Source organism: Dermacentor variabilis, chromosome 1 (assembly GCF_050947875.1).
Source record: "Dermacentor variabilis isolate Ectoservices chromosome 1, ASM5094787v1, whole genome shotgun sequence".
NCBI classification, from domain to species: Eukaryota; Metazoa; Arthropoda; class Arachnida; order Ixodida; family Ixodidae; genus Dermacentor; species Dermacentor variabilis.
Window position 1 is genome coordinate 33,783,580 of NC_134568.1, and position 16,472 is coordinate 33,800,051.

General features: G+C 46.8%; 1 protein-coding gene across 1 annotated transcript; it reads left to right on the forward strand.

Annotated features, from left to right (window-relative positions):
* The first annotated feature begins 1,790 nt into the window (after positions 1 to 1,790).
* LOC142571302 (uncharacterized) lies at positions 1,791 to 15,492 on the forward strand. The gene is made up of 4 exons (XM_075679587.1): positions 1,791 to 1,849; positions 6,226 to 6,298; positions 13,911 to 14,032; positions 15,220 to 15,492. Exons 1-4 carry the CDS (start codon positions 1,791 to 1,793, stop codon positions 15,272 to 15,274), a joined length of 309 nt encoding a protein of 102 aa, XP_075535702.1. The 3' UTR covers positions 15,275 to 15,492.
* The last annotated feature ends 980 nt before the right edge of the window (positions 15,493 to 16,472 follow it).

Below are 16,472 nucleotides of genomic sequence, written 5' to 3' on the forward strand. Positions count from 1 at the left end.
AGTAAGAGCGCCAAAGACATTTCAGAACTCTAAGAACGTAATCCGCAATCACTTTAGGGCGATCTACCAGGCTCCACACTCAGCCTGTGTGATCCATGGACTTACTTGGGAAGAAGCAACGCTGTTGTACCGCATCTGCATGAACCAAATCCGCGTTCACCCCGGCTTGGTTATTCAAGACTGGACGATGCGCTTCCGCGTACTGTGCCTTCTGTGGTGAGATCGCCGACATCGAACATCACATTTGGATACGCCCGCAGTTCGACACAAAAAGGAAAGCGATGGTCGACAGCCTGCAAAAGAATGGTATTGCGCACAGGACCTTTGAAGACGTCGTTTTCCCCGGAGGGTACCTGCCGTGGTTGCTCAGTAGCTATGGTGTTGGGCTGCTGAGCACGAGGTCGCGGGATCGAATTCCGGCCACGGCGGCCGCATTTCGACGGGGGCGAAATGCGAACACACCCGTATACTTAGATTTAGGTGCCCGTTAAAGAACCCTAGGTGGTCGAAATTTCCGGAGTCCTCCATTACGGCGTGCCTCATAATCAGAAAGTGGTTTTGGCACGTAAAACCCCGTAATTTTTTTCCCGGAGGGCCTGCGGCAATCAGGAAGAGGGCGCAACGACTGCTGATTGCCTTCATTCGAGGCACAGGGATCTTCGACACCTGGTGACACACACTGTGACACTCATAGCAGGCTCAGGCGGAACAATTGCCGGCTATGTATGCCAGGCTGACCCCGCCTCCTGCAACACCACCACCTTAGGTTTATCCAAAGCAGGCATACCTTGCCATTTGTTGGGCGTGTTGGTAAACTGACTTGGTAAGCATACTTAGCGCCAGCGAACAAGGACAGAAGGGAGACGACATCACAATGCGTTACTTGGGGCCAAGTCCAAGAACAGCGTATTGTGGTGTCGTCTCCCTTCTGTCTTGTTCGCCGGCGTTAAATATGCTTTCCAAGGCATACCTGTCGGTGTTAACGTAAAACCGCATGATATTCAAAATTTCCGTTATAGCAGTGTAACATTTTAGCTGTTGCAATACCTTAGGTGTTACATGGGAGCTCTCCAAACTCGCTAAATGGCATTCAAATAAGCGTTTACCCGCTTGCAAAAACATTATGCATATTTAACCAAGGTGTTGAAATAAAGCTTTCGCTAAGCGGTAACATAAATGCCATGCAACTAATTGTATTGCATCCCGGCCTCGGCGGACGCACTTAAGAAGGGAGTGGGCAATGCGACAACATCTGTGTATTTAAATTTAAGTGCACCTTGAAGAACTCCAGGTGGTCCAAATTATTCCGGAGGCCCCCATTACGGCGTTCCTCCTAATCAGATGGTCGTTTTGGCACGTAAAACCCCATAACGTATTTTATTTTCTGATTATATTGCACACAGCGTATTGAGCCATAACGACTACCTACCTGCCACTGAAGATGGCAAGACGCGGAGATCCCTCGCCACTTGAGTCACGTGATCACGCGCTATATAGTGTCTCCGGTAGTGGCCGCCTTTGCTATGACAGCGCATCCAGGATCGGCGCGCCGACTAGAGTCCCCGATCCTGGAGATAGAGCAACAGTAAAGTGCACTTTATTCGCCGAAAGACCGATCAAGTAGATAGACAAGCCCAAACCCTGCAAAGTAGGCACACGTAGGTTCGCTTTATTAAAAGAATTGTGCTCTTGATCACATATATTTTGTTGCGATGAGGAGATTTAGCTTTCATCTATTAATCACTGCATCATTCCGTACGAAACATGCAAAAATCAGTTCTTCGTGCACAATGGTGTGCGCTCAGGAGAAGGAAGAAGTGAGTATGCCATCACGTGCACGCAACCGAACGTGAGAGCGCGAGCGCAGCCGCGGAACGAGCGAGGCAGCGCGAGAACCCGGCCGCACAAGGGCACACGCAGACTGGGAGCACACCATCAAATGCGTGAGCTGAGCCAGCCTACACAAGGGCACACGCAGACTAGGAGCACACCATCAAATGCGTGAGCTGAGCCAGCCTATAAAAGGCGCACGGCATAGAAGGGAACCTCCATGCTTCACTGCCTGATGATGGCGATGAACACTAATGAGCCGGTCCATGCATTGGACACAGGCCGCTTGCACGAGGCGCATCTCGAGCGCCGCCCACACGATGGGTACCATACAATGCGGGGTGGGTCGTGTGACCGAACACACTCACCCCCACGACACACACTGTTGCTAGGCTGGTGACGGCCTTCACCATTTGCCCCGGCATCAGGCGCATCTCGAGCGCCACCCACACGGTGGGTACCATAAGATGCCGGGGTGGTCTTTGGACCGTTGCGCCCACACTCACACAGCATAAGACACGCTCCCACATGATGCACACCTCCCGCATAAACATCACAATACACAACACCAACACCGTAATGAATCAAAAAGGAGACTCGTGTAACAACGTGCCGGTTGCATGCAACCGGCACCTTGCCGACGGTGGTGGCGTTGCCGTTGAGGCAATCTCTTCGCAAAAAAGTTCGTACGCTAGAACTGAGCTGTCAGTCACTCGTGATGTTGGAAATATGTGATTAGCGAAGGCGGACAGGAAAATACCAGTTAAGAGGGGAAAGCTTTGTGAATTCAATTCCTGGTCCCGAAATTTTTAAAGGGAAGCTTTCTTTGAGAACCCTTTTTGAGCTTTGCTGGTCGTGGCTGCTGTTGCAGCAGTGCTGAATAGCTCAGACATACAAAAAATTATGGCCGCTCTATCACTTTTGCTTTCGTTTCAGTTATATGCCGTGCAAAAAGAGACAAATGGTGTGTGCAACTTTAATTTACTTCCAACTTCGCGCTTTACTATTTAGTCGCAGTAGTATTGTGTCATTTGTCATCGCGATAACATGCGTGTAACTGTTCTTGTTTTGCACCGAGTCTAGGAGCACAGCGAATGCGTGCCTACCCTTGCAAGGCGGCAAGAACGCGGTTACCAAAATCAGATGACTCAAGCGACCCACGGGCCCGCGGATTTAACTGTCTCTGGTTATCGTCCCAGTTTTCATTACATCATCTTCGGGATCGGCCTATATATGTGTACGTGTAGCCTTTGCACCATCTCTGGGTTTGGCCCGCTTTAATCGGCGCGAAAACGACCCAGCAGACGCGACAAACACCCTGTATACGATGGCACATGCAAGATCGCTTAATATTAAGACGCATACACGGCGCTGGGTATCTCTCTTTACGTTCGTCCCCCTTTTTTTTACGCGCTAGTATTTGGCGATCATGACAAACCAACGAGCACGAATTTCAACTTTAATTAAGAGAAACCTTTAACTCCAACGCCAACTCCAATTTCCTTGCTCAAACTAATGTGAAACGTACAAATGCTTTTGTTAGACATCCGCTGGAGCCATTTAAATGAAATGTGTTCTACTTCAGATAAATCAAAAATATAAGTTCCATTGACTCTAGCCTGCGAAATTTTGATTTAGGGGTTTAAAGGGTTCGCCAAAATTCCTAAACTTCGGTAAGGACTAAAAAAGAAAAGAAATTGAAGCACGAAATTTACGAAGCTGCAACTCCGCACCAAGAAATTGATTTCGCAGTTTTATAAACAGCATCTGTTAAACAATCTCAAGAGAAAAAAATTATACCTGAATTTGCAGCTTACCTAAAACTTTTACAGTGTTTACGAGGGTTTCGCAAAAGTTCCGCTCACATATTAGTAGCATATCGTAGAGCAGCCTGCAATACATCAGTCTTATTATTTGTGCGCTTCACACGTAGTATTCGGTGCAGTTGACAGAATTGTAATATCGCTTTTATTGCTGATTTAGACTTGTAAACGCCATACGTTATTTTTTTTCATATTCGTGATTTTGAATACTTGTGAAAAAAAAACTCGATGGCTTAAATTAAGGAATCCCTTTGCTACAGTAACTTGATTTTAACTTTTGCTTTTATATGCTAGACACCTCATCAAATTCGGAGAAGGGGTTGCCGATAAAAACGACTTCTCCGTTCCCGTGTATTTAGACACGAACCCCCGGGCCAACGCTTCCTCTGAAATGAATGATGCGCTTCGAGGCGTACACTTGCTGCACTGATGACCTGCCCCTTTCGAAGAAAAAAAAAATGTCATTCATCGAACCCTAAATTCATAGTTTGAGGCATTTCACAAAGTAAGAGCGATAATGAATGCAATTTAAAGCGCGCGCCCTTAGGAGAGTCCCGTCACGGGGCGTCACGATTGGTGAGCTGTCGGATCGGCGCAAGGAAATCCCAAGCTAGATCTCGGTGCAGCCGTCTTGCGCCCTGGCTCTTGTTCAACAGTACAAACAGCGCTCACTTGAGGCTCGAGAACGAGCGCTGCCGCTACAACAAAGCGTCAGGTCAACGGCGCATGCGTTGACTGCGCAATTTACGCCAGTGATGTGCTTCGCTCGCAGCGGTTCGTAACAGCGACGACACGCAGATCAGGCAGCGCACCAGGATGAACGCGGTGTTCGTTCATACGCACGCACGCTTGAGAGCACTGCATTCGCCGCGCGCAATCCGCGCACGTACGGCACGTGCTTTGTTTTATTTTATTTTTTTTTCATATTTGGCGGACTTTCTTTGCGACGCAGAAGAAATTAACACTTAACAAGTAGGACGGTAGCAGCTTCTCAGTTGGATAATTTTAAAACGCTGCACAACTGTGTCGTTGAAAGATTGACCCTAACGCTAATATTTGCCAAGTGGCCTGATTTTGCTTCACTATTTATTCAATTAGGCAAAACGCCAAAAGTAGCGTGAATTGCTACATACAATATAGCTAACAGCGGGGTCGCATCCTCCTAGAATGCTTGGGCGTACTTTTTGGCCGCATTCTTGTCGGCGAGATGTTGTAAAGGCTGGCTGTTAAGAACGGCCAGCTGAAGTGCATGTTTTGCCAGCCACTTGCGACAGGGGCGGCAACTTTCGTTGGCGTTACGCTCTAGCCTCGTCGCCGTTGTGACTGAATGAGTTCGACGAAGCAGGCTTTGTGCCGCAACACGACACCGCCAACCGGGTCGGCCGCGAGCGGGGGAGTTGCCGCGGGAACGTCGGCTGCGGCTCCTTCCCACGCGCCGTCCGAGACGCAAGACAAAGGGGCACCCGGCCACGCTGCGGGGGTCAGCCCCGAGTTCTACGAAGTACGTGTGACGTCGGTTCCGGACCGTGAACGTGTGTGTGTGTGTGTGTGTGTCTGTGTGTGTGTGTGTGTGTGTGTGTGTGTGTGTGTGTGTGTGTGTGTGTGTGTGTGTGTGTGCGTGCGTGTGCGTGTGCGTGTGTGTGTGTGTGCCGCCTCCCCGGGACGGCTTACGCGCGCGCGCGCGCGCGTAAGCCGTCCCGGGGAGAGGCGGCATGTTTACAATGCATGTTTACGGCATGTTTAAACCGCTGTTGTGCGGATGCTCGACACACTCTCTCAAGCAGTCGTGTTAGACTGACGCACTTTCTCTCGCAGTCATGGTAGACTGATGAGCTGCATGTAAATACTGTAAATAAACCCATATTCCTCGTTCTCTAGGAGAAGCAGTCCTTCCCTTCATCAACGTCCTCAGCGTGGATAAGTTGGACGACGGCATGGGCCAGCTACCTTCGAATTCATGCCGGACTCCAATCTTGACAACGGGTTACGAGCGATGGGACTGAGCCCCCAATCCTTACAAGGCTGCAATCGAATTCTTGCACCAGAGCGGACTAGATTTGAGAGTGGGAAGAATATTGAAGGCTCAAGTTCACCCGAGCATCCTCATCATCAACAGCTCTCTCTATATATATATATATTTCGCTCAAGGCTTCCTTCACCCATGCTGGCTAGTAGGAACGTTGATTGAGGCCGACGTCTTTGTTTTGCAATCATAATAAATATGTCTCTCTCCCTTTTATACCTCGGCTAAAGTTATCTGGCGCCACCCCCCTGCCCCTCCGTATCCATCATCATAGTTCCGAGTCGCGGTGCGGCGCCTTTGAAAAGAGATGTGAACGCGAGAGAGAGGCAGAAATATTTCAGTCTTATAACTCGGCTCTGATTAAGCCGTATCAGGTGCTTAGATTCATGTTGCCAGAGGTGTGATGGCTGCAGGGGGCCAGCGGAGCTGAACGCTCTGTTGTTGCACCTATTTTCTGTCGTCTTCCCTACTGTTCGTGCAATCCACATGCAATTCGTGCCGACTTGCTGCGAACCAATTCTCATTACAGCTTTTCTTCTGTCCTTGCAGAGACAAGTTCACCTTCGTGGTAAAATTTTCCTCCGATACGCAACGAGTCCTGCAGTATCAGCCTAATCTTTCGGTAAGAACGGAACAAAACCTCTGACGTAAGGCACGCAGCTAAACCGCGCAAGTGTGTTCTGTTATGTTGCCCGCTATATGCACCAGGAGCAATGGTTCGCGTGATTTCTTTTGCTCCTCATTGCATCACGAGCCGTGGCTCGCCATGTCGGCTCGTCGGTGCGGTGTAAATTCTGTCGCTTGAACGTCCCAAAACTGCACAGTGTGTTGAGAGGGACGCTGTAGTGGAGGCCTATACGAATTGATTTTAACCACTCGTGGTTCTATCACGTGCACCCAAAGCACGCTGCACGAGCGTTTTCCCTTTTTTTTCTTTTTTTGCATTCCGCCTCTATGTGGACGCGGCCACCGCGCGACCTCGTCTTCAGCAGCTGAGCCACTGGTCCACCGCGGCGGGTATTGGGGCAGTTCTGCAAGGTGTGCGCGTTTCTTTTTTAGGCTAAAACCAAGAAGAAGAAAAAGCCAACGTATAGGGACTATCTCTGCAATCATCAACACTGGGCCCGTATGACATGCCAAAATAGTTCGTTCGAGGTATTTAGATATGCTGACGGTCCAGCATCTGTGTATGTTGTATCTCTGAACTAAGTACCTGTAGTGCATACTTTGGAGACAGAAATGCACTTATATTTAGGTGTGTCCCTCGTCGACTGGTTCGCGAACTGCACAATAGAGAAGGTCGAGGTTCAAATGGAACCCATTTGGATACCCACGCGGAACTTGCTTACCACGGCCGCCATTTCTCCTTATCCCGCAGCAATATAGCTTAGTGGCATCCATTGCACTGCTGAGGTCGCGGGTGTTATTCCGGCCGCAGCTGCCTCGTTAGACGGGGATGGAATCCAAAGATATGCCGAAATACTGAGAACTGTCTACAAATGCGCAAGCATTCTTTTGCTCCCGGCTGTTAGCTTTTGCTTTTGTTTCCCAAATTTCAGTTGGCCCAACCCCAAATGTCACGTTGGCCCACCCCTACTATAGGCTTCCCCATTCATTTTCTATGGAGCTCTATGTATCCCTATCAGTAAGGTGTCACGCTTCTCGCGTTATGGACACAATTTTGTTAACAAAATTCGCTTTGATCAATTCATTTTTAGTTTTCAATTGTTACTTATCGCTTATAAAGCTACCAATCATTTAAATTTACACTATTATAGCGATTAAATGTCTTCGCAAATTACGCATGTCCTGCGGATACAAGGCATTACACTTCTCGCGTGACAGACAGCTTTTGCTGGGGTACACGCGAAAGATTATTTATACGTATTAAAAAATCCTCATCTAACTTAGATTAAGGTGCCCGTTAAATATCCCCTGCTGGTAAAAATGAATCTGGTGTCCCCCACTACGGCGTGCCTCGTGATCAGATCGTGGTTCCGGCATGTAAGGCTGCATAATTTAATTTTAATTTCTGCTTCCTCACGTCAGAATACAAAACAAACGGAGAACATCAGACCGCGGGTATTTTTTGCCTGCCGCTTGATCTTTTAAACGTAGGGAGTGCGGCTTGAAAATTGCGTATATAAACGACTGTAATTAAGTTTAAGTATGCTCGCTTCGTGGTATGTAGGTCATACGCGAATTAGAGGGTTTTGACGCCCCAAAGCAACATCGGGTGCATGAGAGACGTCGTAGTACAGAAGGAAATAAGTCTTGACCGACTGGCTTTCTTTAACGAGCACCTCAATTGAAGCTCGCATAGGCGTCTTCGCATTTCTCGCCCATCGAAACGAAACCGTCGCGACAGGGAGCCGAACCCTCGATCGGAGCAGCAGACCGCCTTAGCCACAAGCCACCGCGCGGCCGGAAATCGGTGTATATGCGAGGCACGACAAGCTGCACGAAGCGCCATGACGCTCACATCCGGATGCAGACACGTTAAGGTAAACATGCGCAGACAGACGCACTAGTAGCTCGAGCAGGTATGGAGGCAGCTATACAGGCAACTGCGCGCGCAAACGTGCGTATATAGCCGCTGAAATGCAGGCGCATGCGTAATTCGCACGTTTTCCAGAATATACGAACCTTTGCGTGCGCGCCCGCACGCGCGCAAATGTGGATCAAGTGTCGCGGAGAAACAAGCTTAGGCTAGCGAAGCGTCAAATTACGCCCCTTTGCCGCTCGTCGGGAGCGTATACATAGAAAACGGCAGCGATCGTTCAACACCCATATATATATATATATATATATATATATATATATATATATATATATATATATATATATATATATATATATATATATATATATATATATATATATATATAAGCGAGTCACGTACTGGGCGCATCGTGTATCTGCGCGTGCGCTGATCCGGCAGAGTCACCGTCCACATCATGCCGAATACTATATCGGACTCCCTTGGTTTCGCAGAGTGCCTCCTATGACAAGGAAATGTCCTTTATAAAATTCGGTGATTTCTGGCGAAGATGTGGCAGCAGATGCAGCTGCCCATATGCTTTGCGTAAATAAATAAATAAATAAATCTTTTATTTTTGTGTTCAAGAACATCCGGAGGTCTGAATATACTGACGCACAGAGAAATAAAGAAAAAAGGTAAAAAAGCTGTGCGACGAAACTATGGGATAAGGAAATAGAGTAAAAAGCGAGGGAGAATAAACTTAAATGAAAAGGATGGCTCCGATCAGAACGAAGCCAAACCGTTTCGACAGATATAAAGACGGACAATATTACCGTTGTACAGACTTCGCAGTCTCTGGAACGGCGAGTGCCTCCCGAAAGGTGCAGGAGCGTGAAATAGCGTAATCAATCAACCGATAGATTGAATTAAACTATGAAGTTTTACGTGCCAAAACCACGATTTGACTATGAGCCGTGCCGTGGTGGAAGTCTCTAGATTAATTTTGATCACCAGGGGATCTTTAACGTGTCCCCAATGCATGGGACACAGCCGTTTTAGCATTTCGCCGACATCAAGATGCGGCCAATGCGGCCGGGATTTGATATTGTTACGTCGGCGATGAGCATTCCTTGGACATTTCCCCCGAGGCAGCCCAGACGGCGACAGTCGAGAAACAAGCGCCGCGATTCGTCAGCGCGCATTCTTTGGGTGCTTCCCCCGCGGATTCATCAGCGCCCGCCTATACGTGGAGACGGGGCCCAACACCGACTGTGACGCACAGGCAAAGAAGCTCAGAAGCGACAACATCCGCCGCCCTCCGTGGAAGCGGTATCGAGCGTGAAGACCAGTCTCCTCACCCTGACAAGAGCGTCACTGAGAGTCAAGGTACCAGCTTCACGACTATCGTGGAAGGAGCGCGAACACCTGTTTCCAGGCTTTCTCGTCCTTGCTTCGAAGATTAGAATCAGAGCCGGAGTTCTGCGATATGTGCGACCCCTTTGATTGGGCACGACACGGTCATCGAATCCCCTTGTGTAGGGAACTAGGAAGGAAGAACTGCTTAAAAGAAGACACCTTTGAGGTGTGCTGACGGGCCCTGAAGTATGCAGACGTCTGCGTGATGACGTCTGCAGACATGTGTGTCTTGACTAGAATCTGACTACATGTCTCAATACGTAAATAATGTAAAATAAACCCCTTATCTTTCACTCTTACTCTCGGACGTAGTCACCCCTATGGCATGGAGGATCCCTGGCCTAAACGCTATCCCGAGTGCCAACAATACCGCGACCTCGTGCTTAGCAGCCAAACACCATAGCCGCTAAGCCACCGCGGCGCGTGGCGACATCGATCGCTCGATCGCTCAATAACTTATTTGTGTGCCAAGCAACAACACTAAAGTCTGAGTGCTGGGACACAGTGAAACAAAAACAAAAGAAGGTAGCAATTAAGGCAACTCCAACAAAATTTAAGGGGTAAGAAAAATTTGACGAAGCACAAAAGTAAAAAACAACATGATAAGCAGCTACATAATTAAGCAACAATGCACCAATAACCCACAGTTTCTAGGTGGAGTACACATACGGAAGAAGAGAAAAACTATGTGAAGACAGGAGAGCAGGGCAGCTAGAAAGAAGGCTCAAGAGAAAGGGTGAAGCTCGGAACAGAAAGAAGACAACGCGTTTTGAAATACATCAAGATGGAGGAAATGAGTTATACAGACTTCCAATTCTGTGGAAAGTGCAAATGCCTGCTGAAAGAGTCAGAAACGTGCAAGGTTCAATGTTTCCTGATAGTCTTCTGTGGAACCCACAGTGAAACAGAAGCTAGTAGATCCGAACATTAAACAACAGTAACAACAACAACAATAATAATAATGAACCTACGCGCGTGCGCATGCCCAGATCCAACGCGGTGGCTCCGCTGCTGGGGAATTCTCCTGCTGTACACGAGGTCGCGAGTTCGTTTCCCGTGCACGGCGGCCGCATTTCAATGGGGGCATAAGGGCTCATTCACACCGGCGACTGACAGTGGTCGCGCGACCAAGTTAGTCGCAAAGCGACCAGTCGCAAACGGTCGCTTTTCTCGAAAAGCGACCATTTTGGGCCAGTCGCTCTCTGCGCGATTTTTCATTCGCGCGACCGTGGTCCGAAAACTGATAAACCAATCAGCGGCGCACCGGAAGTGATCTTTCATGTGTCTACGTCCGGCCTCCTCCCGCGTCGCGGCTAATTCCGTGTAGATTCCGAGAGTTATCGCTGAGAACGAATCTCTGGGATTGCGACTTGCGGGTCGCGCTCAGCCGGGCTTGCCGGTGTGAACATCAGTCGCCTTCGGTCGCTTTTTGATCGCGAGTCGCAAATGGTCGCGCGACCTCCTCAAGTCGCCGGTGTGAATGAACCATAAGAGATTTCATTTAAAAAAAAATTATGCTATATGACCTTCTCTTGAAGTTTCGTCAATATATTTGTGCCATGTCAGTGTACGTTGTGTGGGCTCGGAGCTTTCTTATGCCCTGTGCAATCTTGTACACGTTACAGGGAAAAAGTTTACTCAGTACCAATTACAATTAGTTCGTTCAACTTGAAATGCAATTGATCGCCGCCACCTGCTACTGCCATAAATATAGCTGAATAATTCTTAAAAATGTAATCGATAACTTATCCATTACATTACAAAAATGGCAGTTTAACCCGGTGGCGAAGCACTGAAAGCAGTAGCAAGGTGTAGCGACCGTCTGTCACTGATTTGTCCCCTGCCAGCCACGTCTTATGGGCGTCGCGTCTCGACGATGCACGAAGACGAGACCGAAGGAAAACTGCTGGCCTTGGTCAGCGCCCAAAGAAAAGATTCGATAGATTTAGCTCGACGTTCATACTACTGTCCGTTCCGCTCAGACGAATGTGCGTAGCACCAGTTTGGTGCGCGCACAGCTGTTCAGCAGCAACGATAATGTCACATGTGCGTCCAGCATAGGAAGCCAGAACGCTGCCCTGGCTCGGGTATAGAGTTGATACAGCGGAGCGTATAGTATGGTGCGCCGCATTTGCAGCCGCGTCTCTGGAGTCCTAATTCGCCACGCGCGGGTCACGCATGCGCTTTGATACCGTGAAAGCAAGACGGTGCGATTGCCTCTCGAGCACTCGTATAATTCCTATCGCAGACACACAGACAGACAGACAACGAACTTTATTTGATCCTGAGAAATTCCTATACAATATATATATATATATATATATATATATATATAACTTTTATTTACAAATACTGCAGGCCCTATTCGGGCCCAAGCAGGAGTGGGTACATGCAACAACGTAAGTTACAACTGCCAATTAGCAATTAAGAACACAACAAAACATGTACATACATCATTGTAACACTATACGTAACAGGAATAAACATGAACATACAACAGTGCCATACGTAAACAAAATAACAATGAAAAAGCGTAACGCAAAAGAAGCTGCTTCCATTGCGGCAATTTAGAGATCAAAGAAAAGGGTATTTGAAAGCTGAACAAACGATTCTGTTGTATTAGCGTTAACTACTTCTTCGGGTAATTTATTCCATAGTGAAATTGCATGGGGAAAAAGAGAATATTGATGGATGTTAAGATTACTAAATGGTTGCTTAACTGTTTTGTTGTGGTTTGTACGAGCAGAGCGCATGGGGGGCTCAGGTAAATAACAATCACGCGCTATTTTGTAATGACCATGGTACAGCTGATATAAAAATTTGATGCGAGATACAATTCTGCGATGAGCTAGTTTTTTCAATTTCGCCCTGTCGCGAAGAACGGACACGCTAGAAAAACGCGAGTATGTGGAGTATATAAACCGCAAAGCTAAATTTTGCACCCTCTCTATTTTCTTGATTAAATATTTTTGATGAGGGCTCCAGATCAAATCCGCATATTCTAATTTTGGTCTAACAAGAGCTTTGTATGCTGCTAACTTAACGGTCGATGAAGTACGGAGCAATTTCCGTTTCAAAAATGCCAGCTTTTTTAGCGCGTTGCTGCAAACGTTTTCTATATGGGGTTCCCAACTTAAATTGCTTGTGAGTGTAACACCTAAATACTTCACTCGCTGGGTTTTATGATATAAGAATTATGAATAATATAAGCAAAATTGAAGGGTTCTTTCTTGTTGGTAAATGTAATTGCTGCCGTCTTCAAAGTGTTTAGCTTCAGTCCCCATGTTTCACACCATACGCTAATTGAGTGCAACGCGTCATTAAGTCTTACTTGGTCGGAGTGATGGTTTACACTAGTATAAATAACACAATCGTCCGCAAACAACCGGATCTTCACAGGCAATTGAACAGATAAATAGATGTCATTGATATAAACTAAGAACAACAAGGGACCGAGAACTGACCCCTGTGGCACCCCTGAGTGCACTTCCAGTGTACAAGAAACGCAGTCTTTAACATATATATATATATACACGCGCAAGTGTACATGCCCCGTGTGTGAAATCGGTGAAATTATGCGCGTTGCCGCGAGCGAAGTTAGCGCTACAGCAGGAAGGTGCCTGGAGGTGGAGGAGGGAATGGCGCACAGGGCTCTACCGGGTTTGTCTCGTCATCGAGACGCCGAGCGAGAAAGGCGGAGTAGCGACGCAAGCGGCGGCAGGCCGAGAGCCAGCGTACCGACCCTGAAGTGGTCGCCAATCGCAGAGCACGAGCTGAACAAGTCCGGCAGAAGGCGCGTGCTTGGCGTTCCCAGGAGACTCCAGAAGAGGAAGAAGGATAATAAGGGAAAATGAATAGTGCGAATAGTACAAATTGCTAATAATCAAAACTGTGCTTTTTTTTTTTTTACAGTGCCTCATCTTTCCTAATACTACTTTACACTTCATAAAGATTGAAAAACGGAAATAAAACAAACAAAGAATAAGCCTTGAGGAAAACCACCACACTTACACACGATCAAAGCATTTTTAAAACATTCTACGCACAATGCAGAAGAAGGGATTAACACCCGTACGCTTGCGCGCAACCTGCTCTCGGGAAGTGAAAGATCACGGTAACTTTCTTTTTTAAAGTCCATCGCATTCATAAAGCTCTTAGTCTGAACACATGGTTCCGTGAATGTGAGTTAGCCCACGAGTGTGAGTGGTCCTGCCTGAGACCGATTTCTGGTACATTTTAGTCTGAGGGAGTGCGGCTGTTGATTTTTGCCAATTTATACACCTCATCTATTTTACAGCTTATTTTCTTTTTCGCCCTTTCCTCTTCTAAACTGCAGATAGTAGAAGCTTTCGGCTACTTCGGAGGATACATCGGAATATGGCTGGGATTCTCGTTGCTATCGGTGCTCCTTAATCTTGAAGCGCACATGGCCAAAATATCAGCGAAGCGAATGCAGAGGTGAGTGGTGTCCTTACCATTTGCTGCAGGACGTCTCGGCTGGCGGTCATTATGATGTGAAGCACAGAAATTATCTTGTATCCTGTGCTTGCAAGTGTAGTGTGCACCTATACACCCCCTTCTTGTGGAAATGTTTCCACTGGGCGAAGAGCGTGTTGCCTGAATGAGCGGCTGGCGCGAACATTACAACAAATTGAAATTATAATACCCTGTTCGCATCTCTGCGCCGATTGTGCGTCGTTTCGTTTGTGCACACGTGTGTGTTAACTACATATAGAGACGAAAAATAACTGGGCGTGGCAACGAGATCGTGCGAGCGTTTGCACATTAGAAAGAAACTGATAATTTGGCATTAGTGTCAATTATTCCGAATGGGAAATAGATTTTCGGAGCATGTTTGCTTTGTCCCCGTTTCGCGGCCAAAGCGAAACGGATGTCAACCGAATGGCCCAACTGCCGACCTTGCTGAGGTAGAAGGTCGTCTCAGGCGTCATTGCACAGCTGAGCCGTAACTAAGTAGCAGTACAACAGTGTTCTCTCCATAATAAAACAGTTCCCGGTCTTTTTATTAGCAAATGCGTACTGCTCGACTAAAAAGAAATTAGATCTGGCGCTATATTATGTCTTTGTCTATATATAGATCCCATATATAACTTTCACCTTTCTGTCTTTTTTTCCCGGTAAAGCGGAATGTAATATTTGAAGTATAAACTTTTTCAACGAGAAAATATTGACATAAATAATTAAAATTAATTTTAATGCATGCTTTATACGGTACGCATGTCTGTGCCAGTGTAAAATCGATACGAAAATTGTCGCGCCCACTGCGCATTATATTAGATTCTACGTCAAAATAAATCAATTTGATTAGCTAATCAGCGCCGTTGATCAGTACATTAGCGGTTGTCACCTTTTTTTTTTTACTACCTGTTTTACATTTATGGATGGTTCCGCACATTAATATGCATTGGAAGCGGAAGAGAACGACGAAGGGAGACCGAGATCGAGAGAGAGAGAGAAAGAAATAAATATGACACTTGTTATGACAGTGTGACAAAAAGAGAAGCATAAAAAGGGCCAGTACAGGGCCTGTGCGATCCTCAGGTAAAACATTTGTTTCGAGCACATGTAAGCGTATATACGTTTGGCCTGCAGATGCGTCCGTTTGCCCCCTTTCCTTTTTGCAGAGTGAAGGCAGCTGACGATGCCGTGAGGGTCTTCCGGCTGAAGCAACGCTTCTGAGGCCTTCTCACGCAGCTGACGTCGGCTGGAGGACGGCGAAACGCTATATCCGCACGCATAGATCAAGCAGCGCGCACGCTCGTGGTTGTACGCCTCAAACGCTCGGCTGTGTGACTAGGAAGAATGCACTTTGTGAAACAGCTGCCGCGTTTTTTTTTCGTTTTTTTTTTTTGCGAAACTGAACGAACTGCTCTGAGCAAGCAAGCAGCGCTGTCTCATGCTTCTACAATTGCTTATAGCACATAATAAACTGATGGATATCCACACTGAAACGTTTTACTGCGGAGCTATATACCGCCCAACCAACGGCCGGAAATTTTGTACGGCCCAACCTACAGATAGACATTCCTGCTCTGTTAATCGAGTACTTCTGTTCTGCAGTAGTTAGTGTGTGGATGGTCCTCTGGTGCCGGGATATTACTTCTCTCCACCTTGAGGGCTTCCGCAGAACTATTACGTCAAACTCCCGCCTTTGATTCTGAGTGGTCGATAAATTCGACTTCGCCTGCTATCTGCTAGCCGCCTGGTTAGCTCAGATGGGCTGCCCCGGAAAAGCGGTGGCCCCGGGTTCCGGACCAGGACTAATTTTCCTTCAACTGCGAAGCTTTTCTTTCGAAGAACCCGTATGGGTTTCCTTTGTAGCACTTAGCTACGGTTAGGTGGATGACTCATTTTCCCTTTATTAGAAACGACGTTTTGTTAACAAACTAACTGGAGCGCCAATGCATTTCGCCGCAAAGTTCGGGAATTTATATCTCGAAGCTGGTCTCATCTTGGAAATTGGTTCCAAGTGGATTCGCCTTGCGAACTCCACGGCTATAATTTGTAAATTGCAATACGGGCCATAATGTAATTAGTTAAAACGTAATGAGTGAATTTTTTATTAATTAGTCAATTTCTCATCTAAATTTTTTGTGCTAGTATCGTCCGCCACTTCGGGTAGACCAGCTCACGAACTAAAATTGTGATATCTGCCACAGGCAACTTTTATTAAAGATTTTTGAAAGTGTTCGCTGAAACACCCTATATATATATATATATATATATATATATATATATATATATATATATATATATATATATATATATATATATATATGCGTGTGTGTGTGTGTGTGTGTGTGTGTGTGTAAACAACGAGAAAAACGGAAAAAATTAAAAACACGAAGAAGAAAGCACCTGAGGGAGAGAGTCGCGA

What these genes read in the sequence shown, in the direction of transcription:
- LOC142571302 (XM_075679587.1), top strand. Translation starts at nt 1,791, where the DNA reads ATGGTGTGCGCTCAGGAGAAGGAAGAAGTGAGTATGCCATCACGTGCA. An exon ending in TCACGTGCACGCAACCGAAC is followed by an intron (nt 1,850 to 6,225) that starts GTGAGAGCGCGA and finishes CTGTCCTTGCAG; the next exon opens with AGACAAGTTCACCTTCGTGG. An exon ending in TCAGCGAAGCGAATGCAGAG is followed by an intron (nt 14,033 to 15,219) that starts GTGAGTGGTGTC and finishes TCCTTTTTGCAG; the next exon opens with AGTGAAGGCAGCTGACGATG.